The sequence below is a fragment of the Canis aureus genome, chromosome 2 (genome assembly GCF_053574225.1).
Source record: "Canis aureus isolate CA01 chromosome 2, VMU_Caureus_v.1.0, whole genome shotgun sequence".
Taxonomy (NCBI): Eukaryota; Metazoa; Chordata; class Mammalia; order Carnivora; family Canidae; genus Canis; species Canis aureus.
In genome coordinates, this window is record NC_135612.1 from 55,241,683 (window position 1) to 55,267,352 (window position 25,670).

General features: G+C 48.7%; 2 protein-coding genes across 15 annotated transcripts in view; both read right to left on the reverse strand.

The window, feature by feature from the left end:
- Positions 1 to 485: 485 nt before the first annotated feature.
- On the reverse strand, positions 486 to 3,382 carry RPS17 (ribosomal protein S17). Its single transcript, XM_077873476.1, has 5 exons — positions 3,226 to 3,382; positions 2,815 to 2,966; positions 2,395 to 2,500; positions 1,873 to 1,938; positions 486 to 612 (listed from the first exon to the last, which is right to left on the reverse strand). Exons 1-5 carry the CDS (start codon positions 3,226 to 3,228, stop codon positions 532 to 534), a joined length of 408 nt encoding a protein of 135 aa, XP_077729602.1. The 5' UTR covers positions 3,229 to 3,382; the 3' UTR covers positions 486 to 531.
- A 1,775-nt stretch (positions 3,383 to 5,157) lies between these two features.
- CPEB1 (cytoplasmic polyadenylation element binding protein 1) overlaps positions 5,158 to 25,670 on the reverse strand; it is a 95,045-nt gene continuing 74,532 nt past the window's right edge. For 11 of the 14 annotated variants that reach the window (XM_077873585.1, XM_077873531.1, XM_077873594.1 and 8 more), the window contains 9 exons: positions 18,798 to 19,024; positions 16,391 to 16,643; positions 14,563 to 14,676; positions 14,149 to 14,253; positions 13,143 to 13,279; positions 9,938 to 10,136; positions 8,601 to 8,695; positions 7,997 to 8,077; positions 5,158 to 6,605 (listed from right to left, as the gene is read on the reverse strand). In XM_077873585.1, the coding sequence (XP_077729711.1) occupies positions 6,495 to 6,605; positions 7,997 to 8,077; positions 8,601 to 8,695; positions 9,938 to 10,136; positions 13,143 to 13,279; positions 14,149 to 14,253; positions 14,563 to 14,676; positions 16,391 to 16,643; positions 18,798 to 19,024 (1,322 nt within the window). In that variant the 3' untranslated portion in view covers positions 5,158 to 6,494. The remainder of the gene's footprint in view (positions 6,606 to 7,996; positions 8,078 to 8,600; positions 8,696 to 9,937; positions 10,137 to 13,142; positions 13,280 to 14,148; positions 14,254 to 14,562; positions 14,677 to 16,390; positions 16,644 to 18,797; positions 19,025 to 25,670) is intronic. The other 3 variants (XM_077873518.1, XM_077873508.1, XM_077873526.1) reach the window with 2 other exon arrangements.

The following is a 25,670-nucleotide window of genomic DNA, read 5'->3' on the forward strand; positions in this document are numbered from 1 at the left end:
CAGCAGACCCCCAAGCTCAGAGCCATCTATCCAGGATCCTGTGTGCAAGCTTCCTGCTCATTACACTGGCCCTCCTCACACTTGAATCTCAGGGGCACCAGCCATTCTACCTCCCACCCACAATGCCCAACCCTCAAACACATGAGCAGTGTTACCCTTTCAAGACAGGTTCATTAGCCCAGATTGTGTGTACCCGGGAGAGGGTGAGGATCAAGCTCAGGTTACACCAGGTGAGGAGGAAAGCATCTCCTGACTTCACCTGAAGCTACAGTTGGTACTAGGGCCTGCCAGGACTAAGCAGGATGGGGCTGGCAAGCAGCATAGCCACGTGGCTCACCTCTCCAATACACATGTCAGTCTGTATGGGCACCGCCCAGAAGCCACTTACAGAAGCTCACACTGCAGAGCGCTCCTCAGGATTTCTCCCTTGAGAAAGAACTCCTGCCCTTAGCACTACTGGCACCCAACCCACACAGGACACAAGGTTGTTGTCCAAGGTTTATTGAAGATATTACAGCACAGCAGAAAGATTCAAACAGCTCCCCGTGGTGTTTTAAAATTCATCCCAACTGTAGGCTGAGTGACCTGCAGGTTGGACAGGCTTCCAAAGTCCTGGAAAAACAAAGTTAAGATTCAGTGTGGTTCTGTATTGGTGAGAGCTGTGATTAGTCCCAGGAGCACCGCCTGGGACAGGGCAGGTCTGTCCACTAGCCTGGGGCCAGGTTGGGATCCTATGGAACTCCAACAAGGGCCTTCTCCCTGCCCCCAGAGCTCACAAGGGGGTCTACCTGACAGCCAAAGGCACATGCACCCCAACAGCCACACCTAAGGGTGCTGTCCTGTACCCTGTAGGGTTTTCAAAGCATCTCCGGCCTCTGCCCACTAATGGCTGTCAGCATTCCTCAGCTCCAACAACCAAACAACCAAACGTGTCCAGACCTCCCCCAATGTCCCGAAGGTCAAAATCTGTTCCTTTGAGAATCACCGCTCTCGGCCACATACAGTGCCATTTCCTTTCCAGGGCCAGACCCATGTAGGAAGAGTCACTAATGCAACTGCCAAGGGCCTGACACATGCAGGAATCCAATGTCCCCCTCTATTTTATCCCCCAAAGCCAATTTATAGATGAAACTGAAAAAGTTGCATTCAGGACAGTGGTTACTTCTGAAGCAAATGATCCACCACAGACTTTAGCTATATTAATAATGTTTTTCTGAAACTGGCTGCTGAGAGCACAGAAGTTCATTCTGTTCATTACCTCTGAATGTAACATTTCATGATCATAAATAAGAAAAAATAAAGCTGCTCTAAATCGTGTACTGGACTTTGAAGCCACGGTACCTTCACTGAACTATGTAAAACTAGAGAAGCCTCCAGAAGAAAGCTCAACTATACGGTAAGCATGTGGAAAGGAGAGCGCAGTTCTGAGTGGTCAGCATACAGACACGGAGTGAAGGCATGAAGGATGAAAAGACAACCAGAGCTGGAACCATGGAGGCCAATGGAGGAGCAGCCACAGGGGCAGGGAGCGAACAGGAGAGAAGGGAGGAGGAGAGTCCTGCAAGTCATGGGGGAATGGCTACTGGCTCTGGGAGCCCTCTTCCTGCGCAGCGGCATCTCTACCTTCCACAACCAACCAACCAACCAACCCCATTCTGGAGGCAGTCTGTCCAGTGGTTAGCAATGTAGACGGAATTCCCACCCCTGCCACCCACTCATCTTCCAGTTACCATTTCCTCGGGCAGCAAAGGTAGGTACTAGGGTGTGCCTCCTGGGGCACCACGAGGACAAAAAAGGACATGGTGGAACACCCCAGAGCGAGCTAGGATGGTCCCTGACCAGGGATGCTGCTGGAGGAACACCAACACTTACCAAGAGTTTCAACATCTCCTTAGTGTCAGGATCTACCTCGATGATCTCCTGATCCAGGGCTGAAACCTACAAGAACAGGGCAGGCCCCAAAGACCAATCAGTGGCTTCTCTCTCTCTCTCTCCCCACCGCTTCTCCCAGATTCTTCAATGGAAGAAAACGGGAGGCAGGGTCACCCCCCCCCCCCCCCACCAAGGTGAGCAGTCTGCCTACGGGATAATTCTTCTACTTTCCCCTTTGTAATTCCCTCCTTCCCACCCAGCCACTTTCCAGAAAACCTCAGCAGGAAGCTAAGCCCTCAGAAACCCTATGCTCGGGTACCAAGAGGTACCAAGAGCCGCACAGCATCCAGGACTCGGCCCTGTAAGACCAGAAGGGACTTCACGTCCCGGAAAGGAGAACAAGGCCATGGTACAGGCAGAGGACGGCGGGGTGCTGTGGTTCAAGACCCTCGGCCGAGGGCCCTTCCAGGGTTCTCAGGAGCCTGATCCATCCTCGAGGAGCAGCCGGCCCTGAAAGTTTACCTCGGGCACGTAATTATCCCTCCTTTCTCTCTCCTCCTCTTGCAACTTGATGGAGATGCCTCTCACCGGGCCCCGCTGAATCCGCTTCATCAGATGTGTCACATAGCTGCCAAGGAAACGCGCCCAAGAGCAGGTGTTGGCGCCGGTGCCGCTGGGCCAGGGCTCCAACCCCGCACAAGGCGCGCCCCTGCGCCCCGGGATGAGACGCGCCCCCGGCCTTCCTGCGCCCACAGGACAGGGCGGCGGGGCTGTGCCGGGCCCACCGGGTCCGGACCCCGACCCCGCAGAAAAGCCCGCAGCCCGCCGCAGGCAACAGATACGCCACCCCCGCCCGCCCTCACCCACCGGGCAGGACGAGGCGTTCATGCACCAAGCCAGGCACACCGGGCCCCCGACCCCGCAGGGAAGCCCGCAGCTCACCCTGCGATCTTGTTGCGGAGCTTCTTGCTGGGGATGATGGCAATCTCCTCGCACACGCGCTTATTGGTGTGGAAGTCGTTCCCCAGGCGCGTGTAGTACTTCTCGATGATGACTCGGGCCGCCTTCTTCACGGTTTTGGTGCGCACGCGGCCCTGCGGGTGGGAGAACACGGCGTCACCCGCGAGCCACGACAGCCCTCCGACGGCAGCGGGGCAGGGCCGAGCGCCGGCCGGGGCCGGGTCGGAGGGCGGGCCGGGCCGGCCGGAGCGCGGGGCTCAGCGCCGAGGCCAGTGGCCCGCGGAGGCTTGGGCCTGATGGGGCCCTGCGCCCTTCCTCGAGAGCTGGGGGCCGCGGAAAGCAGCGGATGGACGACGATTGTAGGGGACGAGGGCCTCGGGCCAAGATACCTACCATGTTGGCGGGTATAGTAAAAGAGGAAACAGGAAGCACAAGCGAGGCCTATAAAGCGCGGGCCAGAAAGGCGCTTCCGCCGAACCCGGGACACGCAGAGCCGGCTCCGGAGCTCCACAGCGACCCCCGGCGGCGCGGGGCGGAAGTGCAGGAGGCTGCCACCACCTGGTGGGCGGGGCGAGGGCCTGGCCCGCCCCGCCCCGCCCCCCCGTGGGCGTGGCTCCCGCCCCTCCCGCCCCTCTTAGGGTTCATCAGCCCGGGTTGCTTAGGCTCCCTTGATTCTCAAGACAGGATCGTTTGATGTACCCTGGACTAGAAGGGGTGCATGTCTTCTGCACACGCCCGCGAGACGGAGGGCGATTCGGGAGTGTGGGAAGGTGAGGAGGTAGGGGAGGTGCCCCGCCCAAGACCCTCGGCCTCATAAGCTTGCCTTTTCTAGCCTGGGGGAGAGGGGGCCACTGAGAGAAGCTGATCTCGTTTCTGCCAAGACTGCTCAAGTATCACCTCATCAGAGGTGCTCTTTCTTCCCCCTCTGATCCTTTTGAAGCTGCTGTAGTATCTTAGGCATTTATCATGGTGAACTTGTATTTTAAGATTTTATTTATTCATGAGACATAGAGAGAAGTAGACATAGAGGGATAAGCAGGCTCCCTGCAGGGAACCTGATGTGGGACTCCATCCATCCTGCACCCTGGGGTCACAACCGAGCCAAAGGCAGACGCTTACCCACTGAGCCACCCAGGTGCCCCTCATGATGACCTGTTTCTTCACCTAGGGGTGAGCTCCCCCACAGTGAGGGCCGTTTTTTGCTTTGCTATTCCCAGTTACCACCCCCACCCTCAGCAAGTTCTCAAAGGTAGAAGCTGAGGCCTGACCACCAGCACTCTCAACCATTGAGGCACCTCCACCAACCACCAGGGTCCTCAGGCTCTTCCTGCTATACCCATGCCCCAACCAGGCCTTTCTGGAGCCCACTGGAGCAGACCACCCCCTTGTCCTCCAGCTCTGCTGAACCAAGTCCCAAGCCCCCACCAGACTCAAGGAAAGCCTGGGCTGGCCAGTTGCAGGCAGTAAGTGGCATGGGGCTGGGCCTCACCCCTCCGGCTCCCTTCTGGTCACGTTGGCCAGTGCAGTCAGACCTTAAACTGGCTGGGACGGAAGACCAGAGGACAGGAAGTTCTCTACCTGAAAGTGAGTGGCACCTGGACGAGATGGGGTGGAGCGAAGGAGAGAGGCCTCTGTATGGACGCCTCCCCTGAGGGAGCTTCCTTCACCAGCATGCTTCCCGTCAAGCTGCTGCCAGCCAGGCTGAGTGAAGGAGGCAGCCTCTCCTCCTGCTGAAGGACGCCCCACCCCCTGCAACAGTGAGTTCTTGCACCTCTCACAAGGAGGGATGCTTTGATGTGCCAGGTTCCCTCTACCTCAGACTAAAATGGAATCCAAAGGACCAGTCCAGCAGCTGGGCCCAGGCACAACCTACCTGGAAAATCAGCAGACCCCCTCACAAATCCTGGGAGCCTGTGATCAGGAGTCCAAATGAACAGGGATCTCCAAAGAACAGTAGAAAGTAAGTTTCTCCCTCTCAGAAGGAACTGGGTCAGCATAGGGTCAGCCTCCCCAGAAATTAGCCTGAGGCCTCAAGGAGCAGCTGAGAACCAGTGGCCCGAGGAGCTGTGCCTCTGGTTTCTCCAAGCTGCGTCTGGGACTTTGAGAAGAGGGCTCTTTATGCTTGGACTAAAGGTACCCACAACTCCAAGGTGCATCTGAGTACCGAAGTGAGCAAGTAATACCGGGGCAGATCTCCCCACGGCCCCACCGCCAACCTGGGCTGGAATTCCATCACAGAGAATCAAAGGAAACACAAATTTTTGCTTTTATCACCCTACTTGCCCCTTGGCTCCCACACCTCAGACACAGAGACAGAATGAGAACTCTGCTGCAACGTGTTTATTATGTGCCAAAAAAACTACACCACAGCGTACTCCACACATCTGTAGGAGAGTGCAGTCTTGCCTGCATATACTACAATGAGGTAGAGACTTCACACACAGCTTCACAAAACCCACAGAGTAGCTGGGATATGCAACAATGCAACGTCAGCTCAGCAGGAGGGGGGGGGGGTTATGACACTGGTTCTTTGGCACACAGCTTCCCAAAGAGGGGCAAGTAGGTTTTTGTTTTTGTTTTTTTTTAAAAAAAGAAGAAAGAAAAAGTCAAGTTTTCAAATTCCAGTAGCATTTCAGTGACTGCAACTGTTGCTTCATACACTTCTCAAATCAAAGAAAGAAGGGAAGGGTACTTGTCCCCTCTGAGAGAAAGGGCTCCTGTGAGCCTTCACCTGCCCCCACCAAAAAGCAGCCCTTTTTTTTTTTTTTTAGCTCAGTTACAAAAGAAAAAAGTCCTGTGACTTTGTGATTAAAAACTTCTATCAACCCTCCCCCCCCACATAAGTGCAACTTAAGAAGGTGCAATAAACCATTTAGAACTATATACAGCAGCCGCTCAAATACCGTTTATCCGGTCGAGTTTCGAATCCAAAAAAAATTTATTATTCTTGGTTGCAAATGCCTTGATTTGCAACTGTGAGAAACAGTGACCAGCAGTCCCCCAGACACAAATTTGCTATAATGTTAAAAGCTGCCAGGAAAGAAAAAAAAAATCTCTTGTTCCAAACGACTTAAAAACTGTTTTAAGGAGTGTAAAAAGGAACCGGTAAAAACCCTCGAGCGTAAAATATGAAATATGATTTTGGTTTAAATGAAGAGCAAAGTCTCCTTGTTGTTTACAGTAAAAAACACCAGCTGAACACTCAGTTTATGCCGTTCAGGTGGGGGTTAAATCAATGGAAAGGCACTGTATGGCAACTGCAAGAATGAAACCGAGACCTGCGCATCATCACCATCAGTATTGCAAGGAATGTAAAAAAGCGCTTTTAATAAATAAACCTAGGTGTAGGCATCGTGTCAATACCTTCTGGACACGTAGTTCTTTTTTTTGCTTTTCATCGGCAAAATGAAGAACTAAAATCTGGGACAACTACAGAGTCGCGTGGAGGGTGAGCCAGAGGGTCCTTGCCCGGCACACCCCCTGAAAACAAAACCCGACAAAACTCATTGTGCATTAATTAGTGCAGAAACAAAGACAGATTCAGCAAGTGCAAAGGTGACTACGGATTTTCCCTTGTCCTTGGGAAGCCAGCTCCCTGGTCGCCAGGGGCAGGATGCTGCAGGCTGCTGCCTGACCTGCCAGCCTTGGGCGCCACAGCTCCTCTAACTGGCATCGCGGCTCTTCTGGTTCCGCATCAGGGGTCTGTGGTGGCGCAAGCCCTCCATGCTGTGCCGCCAGTGCCAGCAACTCCGGCAGAAGTATTTGAAGCACACCTGGTTGGGGGAGAAGGAGGAGAGAAGCCATGTCTGAGTCAGCACCAGCTGTGGGGGTGGGGATGGGGGGATGCACCCTGCTGCCTGACAGGGAGCAGGGATTCCTGAGAGCCTCACACAGTTAGAAGTCTTGGCGAACCTCACCCCAAACACAGAGGCCTGACCAACCATGGCAAACCCACTAAATGCTCAACTCAACCAAACATACTGGGTTCCTACTGTGTACAGACTGTGCTAGCTCCCCTCACGCTCTCCTACCACCAGGGCTGCCTTCAGGTGCCCTGATCTCACCTCCTACAGAGCAGCTGTATCATATGCTGCTAATTTAGGAGAACATTCAAAGATAGCAGCTCCATGTCCTAATGCTAGGCAACATGCTGTCCTCTTCACACTAAGTGAGGAGAGGCAACAGGGTACACACCACAGCCCTGGTCCCACCTCTGGCTAGCCGTGTAACTTCAGCCAACCCACCAACCTTTGAACCATGACTTGAACATGGGGGTCATCTGTGAATGATAGGGATACACACAAGTCTGCTAGAAGAGGCTCATTAGAGAGATAACTTGTTCTGGGTGTTAACCCAGCAACCCAAATGTACCTAACACTCTCGCTTTGGAGCCTCTGACCCTGAGCAATAAGCACCAGTGCAAAAAAGCCAAGCATGGTTGACTGCTAGTGTCTGAATAGGCCTCAAACTTCCCAACTCTTTGCAAAGTATGATACCAGGCCAACCACACTGACATCACTTGTAAACTTGTCAGAAATAAGGAATCTCAGGTTCCATTCTAAACCCATTGAGTCAGAATCTGCATTTAAACAAGATCCTCAAATGTGTGTTCATTAACATATGAGAAACTCTGCCCAAACACACCCGATCCCTGCCCCCACCACCCAGGAACACTCAACAGGAAGCTGCCAAACTGCTTGCTGCCCATTTCTGACAACTGTGGATACAAACTCGGTACGTATCGTATCTCAAGCATCCAGAGGTTCACAAGAGAAGAAGGATCCTTGAGTGGGGAAAGATCAATGGAGAAAGGTCTGAGTTAGGACCACAGTGCTTGGCTCATAGGTACTGCTAACCATACCCATCCAGGGTCCTTTCATCTGCAGAGACCTGTTAAGTAGTTGTGCCACATTGCACACCAACATCCCAGGCAATGGGAAGGTCAAAGTGTCAAGACTCAACAAGCTTTCCCAAGAGTTTTGCATCAAGCTGCCAGAGCGTTTCCCTGGCCTGACCATGAGGGAACATTACTGCTGCCTCCTTTGTGCTTTCTCAGACAACCACGAGGTACTGGAGAGCACCAACCTTCTAGTGACAAATATGGCACGACAATTTTTAATTGTCATCTCAAGTACTAGACATATCAAGTACCCAGGGGACTTACCTGATCTCGACAGAAGAAAGGACCAGGTTGGGAACTGCAGATGTGACACAGAGAATCTTCTAGGTAGGGGTCAATCTGAACCTGCACAAAGCAAAAACAGGTGAATGAGTGGCTCTTCTCTCCAGGAGGCCAAATGGGCCAGACGAGAAACGACATTACTGGGATATACACAGGAATGCAGGAGGTTTCCTTTTAAAGGAGAGAATTATGGGCAGAGCACAAACACAGCCCCTAGAGGTCAGATGCACACACCACACAAAGCCAGGCTGGCAGGCTCCACAATATGGGCAACAACGTACATTACTGCATGGATTTCTTGGTGAAATCATACACCAGCATTTGATTACCCAGCAAACGGTAAGTGTTGAGGAGACGCAGGTCAGGTTGGAGAATGGGAAGCCAGGCTGCCTAGTGACGACGTCAAATACCCAGTGAGCAGAGACACCTCGCATGTTGATGAGGCTCCAGGGTCCCAGCTCTACTCCCTCCTGAGCCTGCCACGGCCGGGCACTCCCTGCGCACCCCCAGCATATGAACAGCTCCAGTTCCAGGCCTGCCTTGGGTGGTAAAGACCCACAGTAATGATAGAGACCAGCGCACTCACCTTCTTGCTGAACTTGGTGGTCTTGATCTCCACAAAAGCAGCGCTGACTGCTTTCAGGTAACTATGTTGGTTATTGAAAGTCACGCGACCAGACCCTAGAAACAAGGGAACAAACTGACCTTCTAGCCAAATTCTCTCAAATGCTACTTGTCAACACTCAGGAAACCCTGTTTCTATATCAGGGCTGTCAGAAATATGAGATGCTCATGTAATTTTAAGTCTTCAAGTAGCCACATTTAAGTGAAAATAAAATAGTAGAATTTTTATTTTATTTAATCCAGTATATCCAAAATATTATCATTTCAACATGTGCCACTAACCATATCTTAAGCATTCAGCAAGCACATTCATTCAACAGTGTAGTTATGTAGACTGTGGTGGCACAAACCACTCAGAGGTGGGAGAGGGATTTGCTGAGTGAAATGGCGGGTGGGGAGAGACTCCTCTAGTGCAGGCAGATGCACAGGCAGGGTTACAAGTGGGAAGCCAGGTACAGAGAGAACACCTCTCTGAAGGGAGGGCAGCAGGCAACCCCCTCCTGGCCTGGAGGTAGTCTGAAGACCTAGCAGGGAAGCCAGAAGACGACTCATCCTGCCAAATGCTCCCTCTGCCCTGCCGCCTCTCACGCCCCTGTTCCCAGCTGGCAGTGCAGCACTTATGAGCACAGAGTGCTCCTTCCTGACCAGATTCAGTGTGGGTGGGCAGAGTAAGCACTTGGGGAGGTGGGTGAGCCAGGGCTTGATCACAAAGTTTAGGCTCTGCTCTGCTCCACCTCCAAACCACCACTCAAGATTATTCTGCTTTGGCTGAGGAATGAAGCTCCTTTCTCAGGGGAGTTGACCAAAAGCCCAACAGTTAAGTCCACCAACTTCCCCTACGCTAGGATGGCACAGGCCATGAGTATACTCTGTTGCCCAAGTCGCCCAGGATCTCCTTCTATGGTCTCTGACCCTAGAGATAGGGTTACTTTCAAGAACTCTTAGTATAAAAAAACAGGCAAATTCAGGGAAGTCCTGGTCTTTTAATGAAATGATTACCTGTTCTTGTCCCAGACTGGTGTGGCTATGCACTCTGAGCTTCCAACCAAAGTTCCTGTCTCATGTTCACTACCTATGATCTACCACTTTCTCCCCCTTTGTGGGATGTGGTAGGAGAGAGGTGGGTGCAAGGGGCAGTACCAATGGCTTATCTACAAAAAGATGGTATGCTGCTGATAGATGCTGATCTGTGGACCTGGGTCAGGCCTCCCTCTCCACTCCCGTGGGAAGTATTACAATCTCAGTCTAGCAAGGTCCCAGGGGCCACCAAATTTTCCCACACAGAAGTGGGACACTTACCAATGGGATACTTGTGCTTATCTGTGTCAATCCCGGCATACACCACTCCACCAAATAGGTCATTCAAGATGGCTGCAAGGGCCTCAGCATTGAGCATCCCATGCAGAGCACCGACAAACACCGTCCTGCTGGAGTCAAGTCTCTGAGATGGGTTCCGGATAAAGTTGCTGTCAGCCAAGACCCAGGGAATCACCTGCACCTGGAAACCACCCAAAGGTGCGTGAGCCTAGCAGGGAGCCAGAGAGAGGTTCTCATACCGTGAGGTGCATGCTTGGGAGGTCCTCAAACCGGGCCTACCAGGCCCATCCTGTGGGGGAACAGGTGTGCTGCCCAGTCCCAGGCAGACACTCAGCCACCACCTCACCCCAACCTAAGCTGGGTTTTACTGGGTCTGTGTGTCCAAAATGGGGAAAACCAAGTGGAACAGCAGCCACCCATCTTCAGAGCAAGCAAAACAGTCCGAGCTGTCACACCCAGGAACCTAGCACTCTGCCACAACCATCAACTATATGGTTCCAGTAGAGGACCACAGAGCCATGAAAAGCATGATGTCCTTAGGGCAGGAAGGACTCAGAAACTGAAGGCTAACAGTAGAAGGTCAGAGGGTTGGGATGCTTGAAGTCCCACTAGGAGATGGTCACCGGCCCAATGTGGGCATCAACGGGTGTGTGTCAGGAACAGTGGGAGTGACTGGAGGGCTCACAGGGCAGCGTCGCAGCAGGGCAGGAGCTGCCTGTGTCTTTTGCCCCTGAGGCCCCTGAGTCTAGAACAAAACCTGGCATGGCAGGCAGAAGACTCCAAGAGGGAATGAGCTAATAGATGACTGGGGTTTCTGGAAAGTTAATCTGAAGATCCAACAATGACAACAGCAAAAAGTCTCGAAGCAGGAAGAGATGCGAGGCAGAACTATAGCTGAGAGGACAGGTGAGGAGGACCTAGAGGGTCCTAGTGGTGCTGGGCACAGAACAAGCGGAGACCAAGAAGATTCCTTGACAGAGGAAGCTGCACAAGTCAGATGGCCTGGGCCTGGCGGGAGAATGGAAGAGTCGGGGCTGAGGGGATCCAGGCCTAGAAGACCCTGGGATGAGCACTGATGGCACTTTTGGAGGGAAGACAGCTCATTTCATGGAAAGATGAACGTGCATTTTTTTCTTCTTCCATGGAACCGCATGAAGAAGTATCACCATCTTGGTCCACACCCCAGGGGCCAGCAAGCTTTCCAAGCTTTTTCCTACACTAAGCACAAGAATCTAGGATCATGGAACATCCCCAAGAAAGGCCCCACAAGAAGGTAAGGCTCCATGAGGATAGGAGACTACAGAGGTGACTGTAGGTCCAGAAGTGAGAGCAGAGCCATAGGAGCAAGTGATCTAAGTGACGAGGAGAGAAGAGAAGAGGGAGTCAGATCCTGGCTGCCCTGGTGGCAGGGAGGGGACCCAAGGAGAGAGGAGTCTGAGAGGAAGGAGAACCAGGACAGTCAGTGCATCAAAGACAGACTGGGAATCACTGCAAGGTGATAAGGGGAACAGGAAACTGGGAGGTGCCAGCAGGAGCACTGAGGTAGGCCAGGGGTCTGTGGTACGGCCACGGCAGTTGCTCACCATGAATGCAGGGGACAGGGACAATGGAACACGTTAACCAAGTCCTAAAGGGTAACAAGGTGGGAGAACTGCATGAGCCCCACACAGTGAGAAAGGCCAGCTAGCAGTGCCGAGGGTCACTGTGGGCAGCTGGGAGACAAACTCACCCTGAACTATGACAGAATGTGAATTAACACCAGGAAGCATCTATAAAATAAAGAGCCAGCTTTGTTACTTGGCTTATTTGTTGTATTTTAAATCCAATGTGACCATCTCAAGTAGTTTTTCCCCCCCTTTACCCTACAGATTTTAACTGATTTACTTCCTAGAGCAGTTTTAAGCTCACAGCAAAACTGAGCTCAAAGTACAGGGTGCCATGTTCCCCCTGCCCCAGTGCATGCACGGCCTCCCCTACTATTAACATCCCCATCCCAGTGGTTCCTGTGCTATAATCACTGGACCTATACCAACACATCATTACCACCTCAAGACAATGGTTTACCTCAGGCTTAATCTTGCTGTGTGTTGTACATTCTAGGAGTTCTACAAATGCGTAATGACATGATCCCACCACTCCAGCATCACACAAAGTAGTCTCACTGCCCTAAAAATCCCATGTTCCACCTATGTGTCCCTCCCTCCTCCATAATCCCTGGTAACCACTGATCTTTTTACTAAAATAGGCATTTCAAGTCCCCATTTTATATATGAGGAAATGATGTTTCAGATATATTACATATCTAGTCCAGTATCACAAAAGTGATATTCTCTGGAACCCATTTTTTTTTTAATTTACTTATTCATGAGAGACACAGAGAGAGAGAAGGTAGAGACACAAGTAGACAAAGAAGCAGGCTCCATGCAGGGAGCCCAATGTGGGACTCGATCCCTAGACTCCAGGATCATGCCCTGAGCCAAAGGCAGACGCTCAACCACTGAGCCACCCAGGCGTCGCATGAACCTGATTTTTAAAAAAACAATACTGATTCCTGAGTGCAAAACTTAACTGACAAGTGGTTCTCAAACATCATCCATGAGAACCATTTGGGGAGATTCTTAAGTTCCTCCCAAACGGACCAGTAACTCTGAGACAGGACCCAGCAGCAGCCTTGACAGCACCAGCAGTGAGGGTCGCAGGTGCAGGAACTGTGCTAGAGATCCCATACTAAGGGCACGGTCACAAGGCCAGTGGTGGAAAAGGCTTAAGGAGAGAGAAACATGAAGGAACACACAATAGACAAACCCTGAGTGGGAGTGAAGAGGTGATCCATGGATGGTGTGGTCTAAGGAGGAAGTTGCCCACCACAGACTGGAGGTCAGAAGGCAGGACCAGAAAGAAACAGCTGCAGATTATCAGTTAATTCAAAGGACAGAAAGATGCTGTTTTCAATTTCATTTCTAAGACCAGAGGTTTTTGACAGAAGTGTTGGCTAGAATAAGGGCTGGAACAGTCTTCTCTCCAGACAGAAACACACACATACTAGTAAGGTCCAAAGGTTTGTTTTTCTACTGTCAAAGAGCATTTTGTCGTCCTTACTGGAAAACAGGAAGAGCAGCCTTCTTGCCTCACTCGCAGCCTGTGTATGCACCCACCCTGACCCAGAGAGGACACTGTGCTAACTCACCTCCTTGCAGCGCATCCTTCGGCTGGACATCTTGAAATAATATTCACTCAGGCCATCTGGGCTCAGCGGGTCATGAGAGCAAGCCTGAAGCAAGGCCCGGACAGACTTCTCTAGTTCAAAGACCAGATACACATACCCTATTTCCAATAAAAGGAGAAGCTGCATTAACATCCCTGAGGTGGTCACTCTTCAGCTTTGGTTTTGCAGTAGGGTATTTCTTCCAGGAGAAATGGCCTCATGTCTAAGATACATTTTTGTCCTACTTCTGGAACAAGGTCTTTCAAATGGGCGCCCTTGATGTGTCAGATGTCAGGCCAAGGGAGGGAGAAGCACACCATCTCCCACCCAAGTGAGGGAAGGAACGAGCAAAGTGGGACACAGGATCCCATCATAAGCACCAGCATTCTATCCCAGAACACACAGCATGTTCTGGTCAGCAGAGCCAGGCTGTCCTGGGGCAGGGAGGTATTGCTTTAAAAGCCTAGTTAGACCACTGGTTCAGTTCATCAGAACATTTCTGGTGAAGATGGGGCAGAGTGAAAATAGCACCTGCTCCTTTCTACAGGGAAGGGATCTCATTTCAGACCAGTGAGGAATCAGATGCTTGGTCCTCATTCCTACCAACTCCAAAGGGATCTCAGAATTAGGTCAGACAACAATGTAACCGGGCAAGAAAGGCAGGCAAAGGAAAGCTTTTCAAATGCCTCATTTTGAGAGGAAAAGTAGCTGCTGGGGTTCAGGTTTGGAGGGAAATGCACAAGGAATTTTCACACAGCAAGATTCATAGGTGGCTCTGACTGCAATGTAAGTTTGAACAGATGGAACTTTAGCTCAGAAGCAGCAGAAGGATGTGCTAGGTTGGAGAGAGAAGTGCCGACAGCTGAAAGTTCTGTGCTCTGGAGTGCCCAAACCAGGTTACCAGCATGCAGCTGGGACATCCCAGCATCCCTCAGTGCAATTACATACTAGGGAGGGGAAAAAAAAGCTCCTACCATGTCTTTATTACCTTTAGGCATATTACCTTTGGGAGGACACCGGGGGTGCTTGCCATCCTTACCAGGCCACTCCACACTCAAAGAGCCAAAAACACAGAAGGTGTTAACCAATCCAACTGCAGAGAGATGGAAAAGAATGGCAGAAACTGATGGACCTCCATCCCCAGGAAGGCACAAGCACAGGACCACCAGTGTCCTTCTCCCAAACTCAGAATTGACCTTGGGTCCCAGGTGACAAGTGTAAGCACCAGAAAACAGAAGCAATGATATGGGTGTCTACAGAATGTACCCCGCCCTCTCACTGACTCCTGCAAAGCCCTGTGCTTGGGCACAGCTTCAGCCCTGGCCTTAAGTCCAAGTTTAATGCTCTTGAGAGACATGCCCCACCTTCAGTGCTCAAGCAGCAGGTCTCAGAGGCAGCTCACCTTCCGTAATATCCCAGGGAACACCTCCCAGGAACACCTTGCAAGAGTAGATGGGGTTCTTGTAGTTCCGCGGTGGAAGCTGGCCACTCCAGGTATAGGTGGCTTCATTCACAGCTTTGGAGACGACAAAGAGAGAAATGGGTCAGAGGATGAACTTATCCAGGAAAAACTAGAAAGACCATGGTCCCTGGCCTGGCTGCCTGGGACAACATCCATGAGTATTCTGAAAGGCAAGAAACCTTATACTTTATCAAACCAGTCAGCCCAGTGTGACAACTCTAAATCACTAATTCTGTCTCCACTAAAACAGAGAGGAATAGCAAAGCAGATGTGATCACAGCCAAGCTATTTTCAAACATGTTCTTGATAAGCTAGCCACAAAGCAGTTTTATCTAGTCATGGCTTACTATACTAATTTAAATTTCCAATTACTTTAAAATCAACAGAGCGATTTTGTATACAATGTCCTACAAGTTTACTGGTCCAAACTGGCTTTGTCCCCAAATGTTCAAAGAAGGAACATTCTACTGTTTCCTGGTCTTCACTCTGAACTCAGTCACAGGAATCAGGACACTGCCAGTAAAAACCACCCATAGCAATCTGACAAGACAAGAATGTCTCCACTGTTCCACCTACTCAGAGCCATGTCCCATCACTGCCGGTGTCTCACAGCACCTGAACGGACACTGGGCCTTCCTTGATGCCAACACTGTAAGATAATGGATATTCCCCCACCTACCCCACTTCCAATTTATACCAAATCCGAGCTTGTCTAAACTCACAGTGAAGTTTCTCTGACTTAAACACCTTGTTAAGAAACCACTCTTGCTCTACAGAGTAGAAACTATCTTCTGTTTGGTCTATTATAAAACCTAGAGGCCTCTCCGTTCTTGGCAACCAGTTTGGCCTTTGACCTGTCTCAATTTATGCCTTTCCAGACCAGAGACTAAGCTCAGTGGGGACTGGCTTGTTCTTGCCCATTTTAGTACTTCAGCACTGGGGCAGGGTGCCAAAAAACCACACTTCCATCCAGGACAATGACATGGAAGCTCATTCCTTAAAAGGCACAGATCCAGGGTGCTGCTACGCCAAGAACTTGGGTACCATCAGCAATATTTTGCAAACAAAAACATAAATCAATATAACGGCCCCATCCAAAAGCAAGGTAATGTCATTTCACAGGCAAACAGTGGCACTAATACAATCATGGGCTGCCAAAACCTTTAAGTGAACAGGGCAGCAGAACTATCAGGGGAGAATGAGATCAGGTCCAGTTTTGTGATGGGACAAATGTACTGAAGCCTACAAAAAACAAATGGATAGAGAAACTGAACATTCACTTAGTTATCAACTCCAGAACCTCAGAAGAGCAGTCGGTGAGTATCTCCTGGAAGCCTTGGTAAACTGATTGATACCAAACAGAAAGCCTCAGGGAAAATAGCTCCAGCATAGGTTATATATCTCACAGGTTTCTGAATTAGAAAGGGGAAAGGTGGAATTCTGGGCATCACTTCCAGGGTATCTCCTGAAGATGCCCACCCGTGAAAAGAATCAAAAGCTACACTGGTACACAGCCAACCTCCATGAAAGACCACAAGGAAGAGATGCCTCTAACCCCATACGGGCATAGCGTCTTTCCTCTCTGTTCAGCCTCAGAGAAATTCCTGAGTTTGTCCCATTAGTACTTACCCCACAAAACAGACCAGAGACTTCACCACACAACTAAGTCCCTCTTCTGAACAGTTCACCAGTCTAGGAACTAAGGTCACATACTCCCTGTGCCCAGAACAAGGCCTCAGGCCCCATGCATGGCCACATCCACACTCACCTGCAGCTTGCCGGTACAGCCTGGCCTCTCTTTCTATGCTGAACGGGTCTTTGGGAGCTTCGAGGAGATCCCAGGATGGCCACACAGAAGCTCCTGGCCATCTCTTGGATGCACTGGTTGGGGAGGGGCTGACCGCAGCGAGAGCAGCTTGCTCTTGGTCCATCCGGGACCCAACCCCCATCTTTAAAGGGTCTCTGGGACCACCCCCCGTCAGAGACAGGAAGGGGAGTGGAGGGGAAATTCGAAGGCTTGACTAGGGAAGCAAAAAGGAAGATACAGGTTTTTAAAGGACAGTTTTGTTATAAAATCAATAATCATACTCTATATAGAAATTATACCAGTTAGGTCTGATATTTTCTTTTAGGCTTTCTTCTTATTCATTTTTGATTAGTTGTTCTATGCTATAATTTAAACAAATACTTTTCTCCCCAATTCATTTTTTTTTCATATTCCCAGGCAGTCTTCATAATCATTTTTAATTAATTTATGATAATCTATTTAGGGAACATGCTACATTTCGCTAACCTACTCCCCTACTGTTAAACATTTAGACACGTTCCAAGTTTTCAGGATTATAAATACAAACTTTAAGGTATAACTTCTTGCTTTATATGTATGGTGGGTTTTTTTCTAGGTTCAATTCCTAGATATAAAATGCCAACATGCTTTCTATGAGGTTCTGCTTTCTATCAGAAATGTATGAGAGTGTGGGTTTTATTATAAGCTTATGTCAAAGTACTAAATTTTACTTAAGTAGATAAAAATGATACATTATCAAAAAAAAGACCCCACAAACTAATTACTCAGAATATTTCCTGTAAATTCAAATACCGCCTCTTTTTTCCTTTTTTGAAAATTTTAAAAAAGATTTTTACTTAACTATTCATGAGAGATATATAGAGAGAGACAGAGAGACATAGGCAGAGGGAGAAGCAGGATCCCTGCAGGGAGCCCAATGTGGGACTCGATGCCAGGATCCAGGGATCATGTCCTTAGCCAAAGGCAGACACTCAACCACTGAACCACCCAGGTGCCCTTATTTCTCTCCTTCATCTGTTAGCTGTCTGCTCATATCCCTTCACCAATTAACCCTTGGGAGTATGGTATCTGAGAAAATTCTTTAAACAAAATCCCAGAATATCAAATTTAGTTATGAGGTAAATTTTCAAGACAGAGTTCCATCTGAATTATTATTATTATTTTTAAATATTTTATTTATTTATTCATACGAGACAGAGAGAGAGAGAGAGAAAGGCAGAGACATAGGCAGAGGGAGAAGCAGGTTCCATGCAGGGAGCCCGATGTGGGACTCGATCCCAGGACTCCAGGATCATGCTCTGGGCTGAAGGCAGATGCTCAACCACTGAGCCACCCAGGCATGCCCCCATCTGAATTAACATAAGCAGAACCCCAAGCATCCAACCCTATTTTATAGGGGAGTAAACTACAGTCCAGAGAATCAAAAGGACCTGCTTGTTATTACCCATCTGCAAACATAGCCTAACAGATAAAACCAACAAGCAGTGGGAACACCTAGCTTTCATATTCTAGGACAGGCTGACAGGAGACAGACAGACCCTAAAAGTTCACGCTCTGGATAGTAAACTAACCACATCCAAAGGTACCAGTCCTGGATATAGAAGAGAAAAGGGCAAGAAAAGCTATCCTATTCACTGAATGGTCACCGGACAGGGGTTTGGCAGGGGAGAAAGGCTCAGAAGGCACCTGAAATTGTATTTTATTTTATGATAATTTCTCATAGTCATTCCCATGTATTTACTTCCACAGTCTCCTATATCCCTCATCTATTCTCATCCATTTGCTAATCCTACTTTAGCACATGTGCCTCACCTGTCACACATGGCTGTGGATAAAGAGCATGTGCTATATAAATTAACTCTGAGGCACCAGTTCATACATTCATCATGGCCTCAAACTGACAGGTGGCATGGGTAGGTAAAGAGGATAAAGGAGCTACAGTCAGCCTGACTGGGTTTAAAATTCTGGCTCTGATAATTACTAATGCATGATTTTTAAAATCTTCCCTTAGAAATTTTGAGATAACACATGTAAAGGTACATAAATGGTTACTGTTTCAAGGCTAAAGAAAATCACCAAGCAGGCCAAGAAACAGAACAATGCAAGAACTCCCATATTAACTTTTGAAATTAACTTTCTCAAAGCTCTTGAAGTAACTTGTAAAAAGAGACTCTGCTGCTTGGGTCCTGAAATGTATGGCTTGAGGAGTGTATAAGGCACCCTCTATTCCGTAGAGAATAAGTTCCATACACGTTCGCAGTGGTCTCCACCACTTCCGTCATCCCACCCCCCACCCATGTTCTGGGGGACACACATCCCCTTGAAGCTCACTTGCCCCGCCCACCTAACTCCGTGACAAGTTACATACAATCAAATCTGAGAGATGATCTGATCCAGAACTGAAGCCACTTGTGTCTGAGTCAGAGGGGCTGCTAGACCGAGAGTCCAAGATGGGCCGGGTGTCCAGGCGGGATCCTCTAACTGAGGGTGCTGGAAACTTGTCCACCAGGTCAGATCCAAGGGGGTCCAGAGGCAGGAAGCTCAAGGGGGGTTTCCCCAGGACATTGCCCAGTGGGTTGTGAAGCACACTCAGTACTAGAAGAAAAAAATAAAGAAGTCTCATGACCTCCTTGTTTTCTTCCCAACAGTCCTTCCCTTTTCTCCCACAGCCGCCCAATAAGATACACAAAGGCACAATCACCAAAGCACGACAGAACCACAGTGAGAGTAGAACGAGCAGATAATGGCCAACCAGGGAGGCAGTTCCAGGACAGCTATCTGAAGACCAGAGTACTTGCTGCAATAGCAGCAAAACTGCTCTGTGTCACCCAGACTGCAGGGTATTTGGGAAGCTGTGCCAGCAGGAACCCTGGTCACAACTGCTCTTAACATCTGGGTACACACATTGTACAAAGGAGACACATTCAACACAGTTAGGAAGCCCAAACCACGGTCCTTCCTGCCTGCCTGTCAACATATCTATTCAAAGAATTCCACCTTTCTAACACTATATAGCTATACACAGAATTTCATGCCATGTTCCACAAGTCTGTTTCAACATGAGCACACCAGCTTCTCTGTGAAGCTCCGTCATGCCAAGTCCTTGCACGTACAGACTCTCTCCTGTCCTGTACAGACTGTCTCCAGCTTCAGACACTGAGATGGAAGCAGGACAGTGTGATTAAGCCCCCTTTGGCTAAAGACAAACCTGGGCTGGAACCCCACACGTCTGACACCACCTCTCTACGGCTGTGTGCTCCGAGAAGCTCGTGGAGCTCCCATTTTCTCATGACATCTTGTGTGGAATACCAACTGTTTCATAGCTTTGTCAGGAGGGTTCGATAATTAAGCACATGCAAAATGCTCAGCAGAGCAGTGCCTGGTACACAATAAATATTTAAATACCAAACATCAAAAACAAGTGAAGCAAAGGCCAGAAGAGGTAAGGGAGGTAAAGTGGACAGAAGAGGACATTTTTCTATCCTTGGCTTGAAGACATAAGGAATCCAAAGGAAAATACATCTCTTATCCATGAGAATAAGGAATAAAAGGGCTTTTCCATGGAGCATGGCAGCACGAAGGCTAGGGAAGGAGCGCTCATCTGATAATGTTTTCATCCCATGACAAGGGAGCATGTCCACCTCAAAATGGCTGTTAGGTGAAACCAAAGTAGTGTGTGTGTGTGTGTGTGTGTGTGTGTGTGTGTGAGAGAGAGAGAGAGAGAGAGAGAGAGAGAGAGAGTGTGTGTGTGTGTGGGGGGGGTGAGTGTATCTGAGAGAGAGTGTATGTGTGAGTAGTGTGTGGTGGTGGGTGTGAGTGTATGTGTGTGAGGGGGGTGAGGGGTGTTAGGGGTGAGAGGTGTGCGTGGGGGGTGTGTGGGGGTATGGTGTGTGGTGAGGGGTGTAGAGGTGTGCGTGGGGGTATGGTGTGTGAGGGGGTGTAGGGGTGAGGTGTGAGGGGTGTAGGGGTGTGGTGTGTGTGTGTGTGTGTGTGTGTGAGTGTGGGGGTGTATGGTTGTGTGTGTGTGTGGGGGGGTGTATGGTTGTGTGTGTGTGTGTGTGTGTGTGTGTGTGTGTGTGTGTGTAGGGGCTCAATCAGCAGTGGCCACGTCTGGCTCCCCTCCCCAGGTCACTGAGTAACACACAGGTCTCCAGAGCTGACTTGGAACTGGGGTTCCAAGTCAGTCTGACCGACTGCTGGGGGCTGTGCTAGGTACCAAGAGGCAGAAATAAACCTCTCCAAACATGAAGTCAAAGTGGAAGCCTGCTCTCGGGGCACCGCACACACGTACCATGCACAACAGAGTGCATGTGCCAGATGCGACCACCTGACTCTCCTGTGGCCAAAAGATGAAGATATGGTGGGTATATCTTTAGTTTTTTTTTTTTTTTTAAGATTTTATTTATTCATTCATGAGAGACACACAGAGACAGAGACAAAGGCAGAGAGAGAAGCAGGCTCCCTCTGGGGAGCCCAATGTGGGACCCGATCCTGGAATCCCAGCATCACGACCTGAGCTGAAGGCAGACGCTCAACCACTGAGCCACCCAGGTGTCCCAGATTTTTATTTTATTTTTTTAAGTGCAGGGGGCATACTATAAGTATGTGTGTTTATTTTGTTCTGGTAAATATACCCTTGATTTTTAAAGACATGGTCACACTGGTTTCATAGGGGACATACCATGTTACATTCCTACTAGCGCTGAAGAGGACTTCTATCCCTCCACATCATGCCAACACTTGCTATAGTCCGTCTTTTTAATCCCAGCCAGTCTAATATGCGTGTGTCCTGGGGGTGGGGGAGTCTATACCACCTACAGCAAGGAATCTGTTCATTTATTACATTGTTTTTTAAGAAAATGTTTTTGGGGGATCCCTGGGTCGTGCAGCAGTTTGGCGCCTGCCTTTGGCCCAGGGCGCGATCCTGGAGACCCAGGATCGAATCCCACATCGGGCTCCCGGTGCATGGAGCCTGCTTCTCCCTCTGCCTGTGTTTCTGCCTCTCTCTCTCTCTCTCTCTCTCTCTTCTCTCTCTCTGTGTGTGTGTGACTATCATAAATAAATAAAAATAAAAAAATTTAAAGAAAACTTTTTTTTAAAGATTTATTTATTCATGATAGAGAGAGAGAAAGAGAGAGGCAGAGACACAGGCAGAGGGAGAAGCAGGCTCCATGCCGGGAGCCCGACGAGGGACTCGATCCTGGGTCTCCAGGATCGCGCCCTGGGCCAAAGGCAGGCGCCAAACCGCTGCACCACCCAGGGGATCCCCTAAGAAAACTTTTTAACTAGGTCTTTGAAAGCAGTTTCCTAAGCATGAGCACATAACCGTTTGCTGAATGTGTTTCTCAAATGCTTGGCTTCTGACATCCACCAAAAATAATCCTTGTCAAACTTCTCAAATACTTTTGACAAGCCCCTGCCTCACCAAAGCACAAAATCAAAGCCCTGGAGCTCATGCCCTGAGAAGGCTGGAAGTGTGAAGATTTATTCAAGGCTCTTTCCTGGTGCTGCAAAACCTGGCATAAAAGCACCGTGAAAACTAACGGATCATACATATTGGCCTTAAAAAGTGGTACCAATACCCTAGAGGGCCTCATTTTTCTTCACATTTTACAGAATTAAGTGTCGGGTGCCAAATAACAAGATAACAACCAAATCATACTTTGAAAACCAAGTTAGGGCACTGAGACTTCATTGTGAGGTCCCAGGCAGACACTGAGGAGCTGCTGTGGGGGTGGCAGAGGAGGCTGACAGGAAGGCCACCACCACACCGGGGCCCACTGACAGAGACCATGTCTACACCGATGGCCACTCTCTCCAGTAGTGTTAGGAACCTAGAGACACACTGGACCCACATAGGGCTATGCAGGAGGAAGTGGGACAAGAACTGATGGAAGCAGCTCTAGGGGAGGTCATGCGATATAGGTGAAACACAGAAGTGGGTGAACAGAGTAGAAGCAAATGTAAAACCAGCCATTTCAACGTGCTGACAGCTTCAAGAGGGATGAAGGGGTAGAATAAGAAGGTGGTGGGATGGCGAACACTGAGCTTTGAGGATGGCAAGATACAGGATGCTGACCACAGTGGGCTGACGTGGAATGTGTGGAATCTGAAATACTGGAGAGGTCATCTAAATGGATATTCAAGGGACCCATGGTGATACCTGGGCCTGGGGTTAAAACAAATACTGAGATTTTCAGAGAAGGAAGGAACTGGGAAGTTAGAAGGAAGAACAAAAGGAATGGCTCTGAGACAAGTGGTAGATGAGGCTTGGAAGAATGTGTATCTCCTGCTTGACAATGTAGCACCTTCAAGGAAAAGCCCCCAGCAAATGCACAAGTCAGAGGGAGCACTCCCCAGTGAAAGAGAAGACACAGAGCTGTGTGTCAATCCTAAAAAAAGGTATAGCACAGTAGGTAACTCCAGGAGCTATCAAGGGAAACAGCATAAAGCAGCAGAGCAAAGCTCAAGAGAAGATGGCTGGCCCAAAGGGCTTGTGTCTGAGGACACGGAGGACAATAAACATGTGCTATGGTAACTGTCTTCACCCTAAGTTTAAAAAAAAAAAAAAAAAAGCAAAATGGGTGCCACTGAAAACCACTTTTCTCATTCACATCAGTTTCTGTTCACTACTGTGTTGGTACTTCTGTTCTAGCCACAGATCATCTACTTCAACATGCAATCTTTTTTTCTACCATGCCCACAAAAACATCTTGATGCTCTGTCAAATTCCTGTGTCAAAGCTATGAATTATGACTATAGCATTCTTCTCAATGTGATAATAAGCCTGTCTAAAACGAAAATGTCATGACTATCCATGTTGGCCACTAATGAACTCTACTTCCTTAAGTGCCCGTGGTTCACAGTCAATCATCTCTTCTACGATCTGGACCAGGTTCATTTACTGTACATATAGCACATGTCAGATGCTTTGTTAGAAGCACTTTAGGTAAGTAATCTTCACTACATTCTAAGACATGAGTACTATTACCCCATCTCAATAAAAGGCTCAAAGGGCAAGTGTTTGTGTAAGTAACAGCTAGTCAGTGACAGGGTGGGACCCAATTCTCTGATTCTGAACTATAGCTTCTGTAGTGGTACCATTTACTAGCTATTTTTTTTCCTTTTAATACTTAGGACTTTACATCTTTTTATCTTCCTGTTATCGACACTTTTTTTTTTTTTTTTTAAGATTTTACTTATTTATTCATGAGGACACAGAGAGAGAGAAAGAGACATAGGCATAGGCAGAGAGAGAGGCAGGCTCCATGTAGGGAGCCCGACTTGGGACTCAATCTGGGGACTCCAGGATCACGCCCTAGGCCAAAGGCAGATGCTCAACCACTGAGCCACCCAGGCGTCCCTCTTTTGTTCAAAATTCCTTTAAGACCATCAACTACTGACAAAGCTCTCCCTCCTTCCAAAAGTCAGTGCCTTGAGATCTAAATCATTCAGGCCATGAAACTTCTCTAGGGCCTTGCCACTGTAGGAGCTCATTAAAAATGCATCTTGGGCCCCACTCCAGACCCACTGAATCAGAACCTGCATTTTGAACAAGATCCCCAGGAGGTTTGTGTGCACATTAAAGTTTGAGAAGCACTCATCTAGAAAAACCTAAGGCTTGCTACGTCAAGCTTCTAATCAGTTCCCCCTACCACACCCCAAAAACCTTCCATATGTCATTATTTCCCTTGCCTTAGAAACTGTAGGTTAAACACAGCTCTTACAGCATAATGGCAACTAGTAACTAAAATAACAGCAGTAAGGTGGCTATACAGGACATTCCCAAGGAGTGTGATCTCTGAAAACAATGGTGGGGTGCATGGTAGGGAGTAGGGAGGAGAGAGGGAGGGTGACAACCAGGAACAAAGACTATGAAAGAGTGGTACAGACTTGGTAACAGGTTCAGGAAAAATGTTGACTGAAGCAAGCCCAATGTTGTGAAAAATATTCAAGACAACCAAGAAACTTTGTAAGCTCATACTGAGCCAAAGCAAAAGGAGCTGGGGCCTACTGCTTTGAGAAGATACCTGCTGACAGAGAAAAGTACCATGAAGGACATCCTGGGTCATGTGATGAAATTGGAGCATGAACAGGACTTTAATTAAAGTACTGTTATCAACCTTATGCTGACAAAGAGTTGAGAATGGTTTTAATTACATAAGAACATCTCTGCTCTTAATGGTCCAGGACGAATTCACGTAGAGACAGAAAAAGAACATGCAAGTGATGAAGGTGAGAATCACAAGAGGAGAGTCCAGATAAAAGAAATAAAAGTATTCCTTGTATAACTTTATAACTTCAGTAATCTGAAATTATTCCCAAACAAAAACTCTTTTTAAGTGACACGAAGGAAAACTAGTCAATTCCCATTGGAATCTCTGTCTCTTTCAAGGTAACTGGATCTAGCCTGAAAAGAATCAAGCACAAGTAATAGGGCCTAGAATCCCAGTGGGAGCAGAGGGGGAGGGGCAGGGCATGATAAGTACCTTTGGAGCCTCTTCTTATAAGAAGAAATAATCTTCTTTTAAACAAGCTTTTTAAAGCCTCAAAAACATCTGTATGGATATTTGCAGGCACACATGTATACAAAGTTCTGTCTTCTGTACCAAGCTGGCCAACCCACTCCAACAGTAATTAGCTCAACATCTGGCAGAGAGCAGGGGTTCAGTATCTGCTGAATAGTACTGGAAGGAAGGAGACATCACATCCCTTAGAGCCAGTGTGCTCACTGAGGCTACACCCTTTCCATCAAGGTTATTCAACTTATGGACACAATACTGACTTAGAGGCAACTTGGAACTAGAGGAAAAAAAATCTTAGTTCGTTCCAACCCAGCCCATCACCAAAACAGAGGCTGAGAGAAGTAGCTACTAAGCCTTGTCAAATAGAGTTACTTGACAAAACCCCTTCCGCTGGTTTCAAATACTTTCTTTAAAGAGAACTAAACATATATAGGTATAGGTGGAAGAGAGCTACTCTGCTCGAGGAAGGGCAGGTCAGAAGAGTCACTTCCCTGCCATCTGTTGGGATCCTCACAGCCATGGGTATATACTTCCATATTCAAGTACGAAGAGCAGGAAAGAGTGCTTCGCTCAACACCATCCCAACCACACAGAAGAACAGAGGAAAAGAGCTTAGATCAATGGCTCAGAAAGGTGCAATGCCATCTGCAGACATAAGATAAGGGTGCCCCAGGATTAACACACTTGGGTCACATCAGCACCTCCATGCAGTTTCC

Bases quoted from the DNA above. Each gene is read 5' to 3' on its own strand.
- RPS17 (XM_077873476.1), bottom strand. The intron at 2,501-2,814 runs GTGAGCTGCGGG...TTTCCTTGGCAG, and splicing joins CTCCGCAACAAGATCGCAGG to CTATGTGACACATCTGATGA. The intron at 1,939-2,394 runs GTAAACTTTCAG...CTGTTCTTGTAG, and splicing joins GGGATAATTACGTGCCCGAG to GTTTCAGCCCTGGATCAGGA.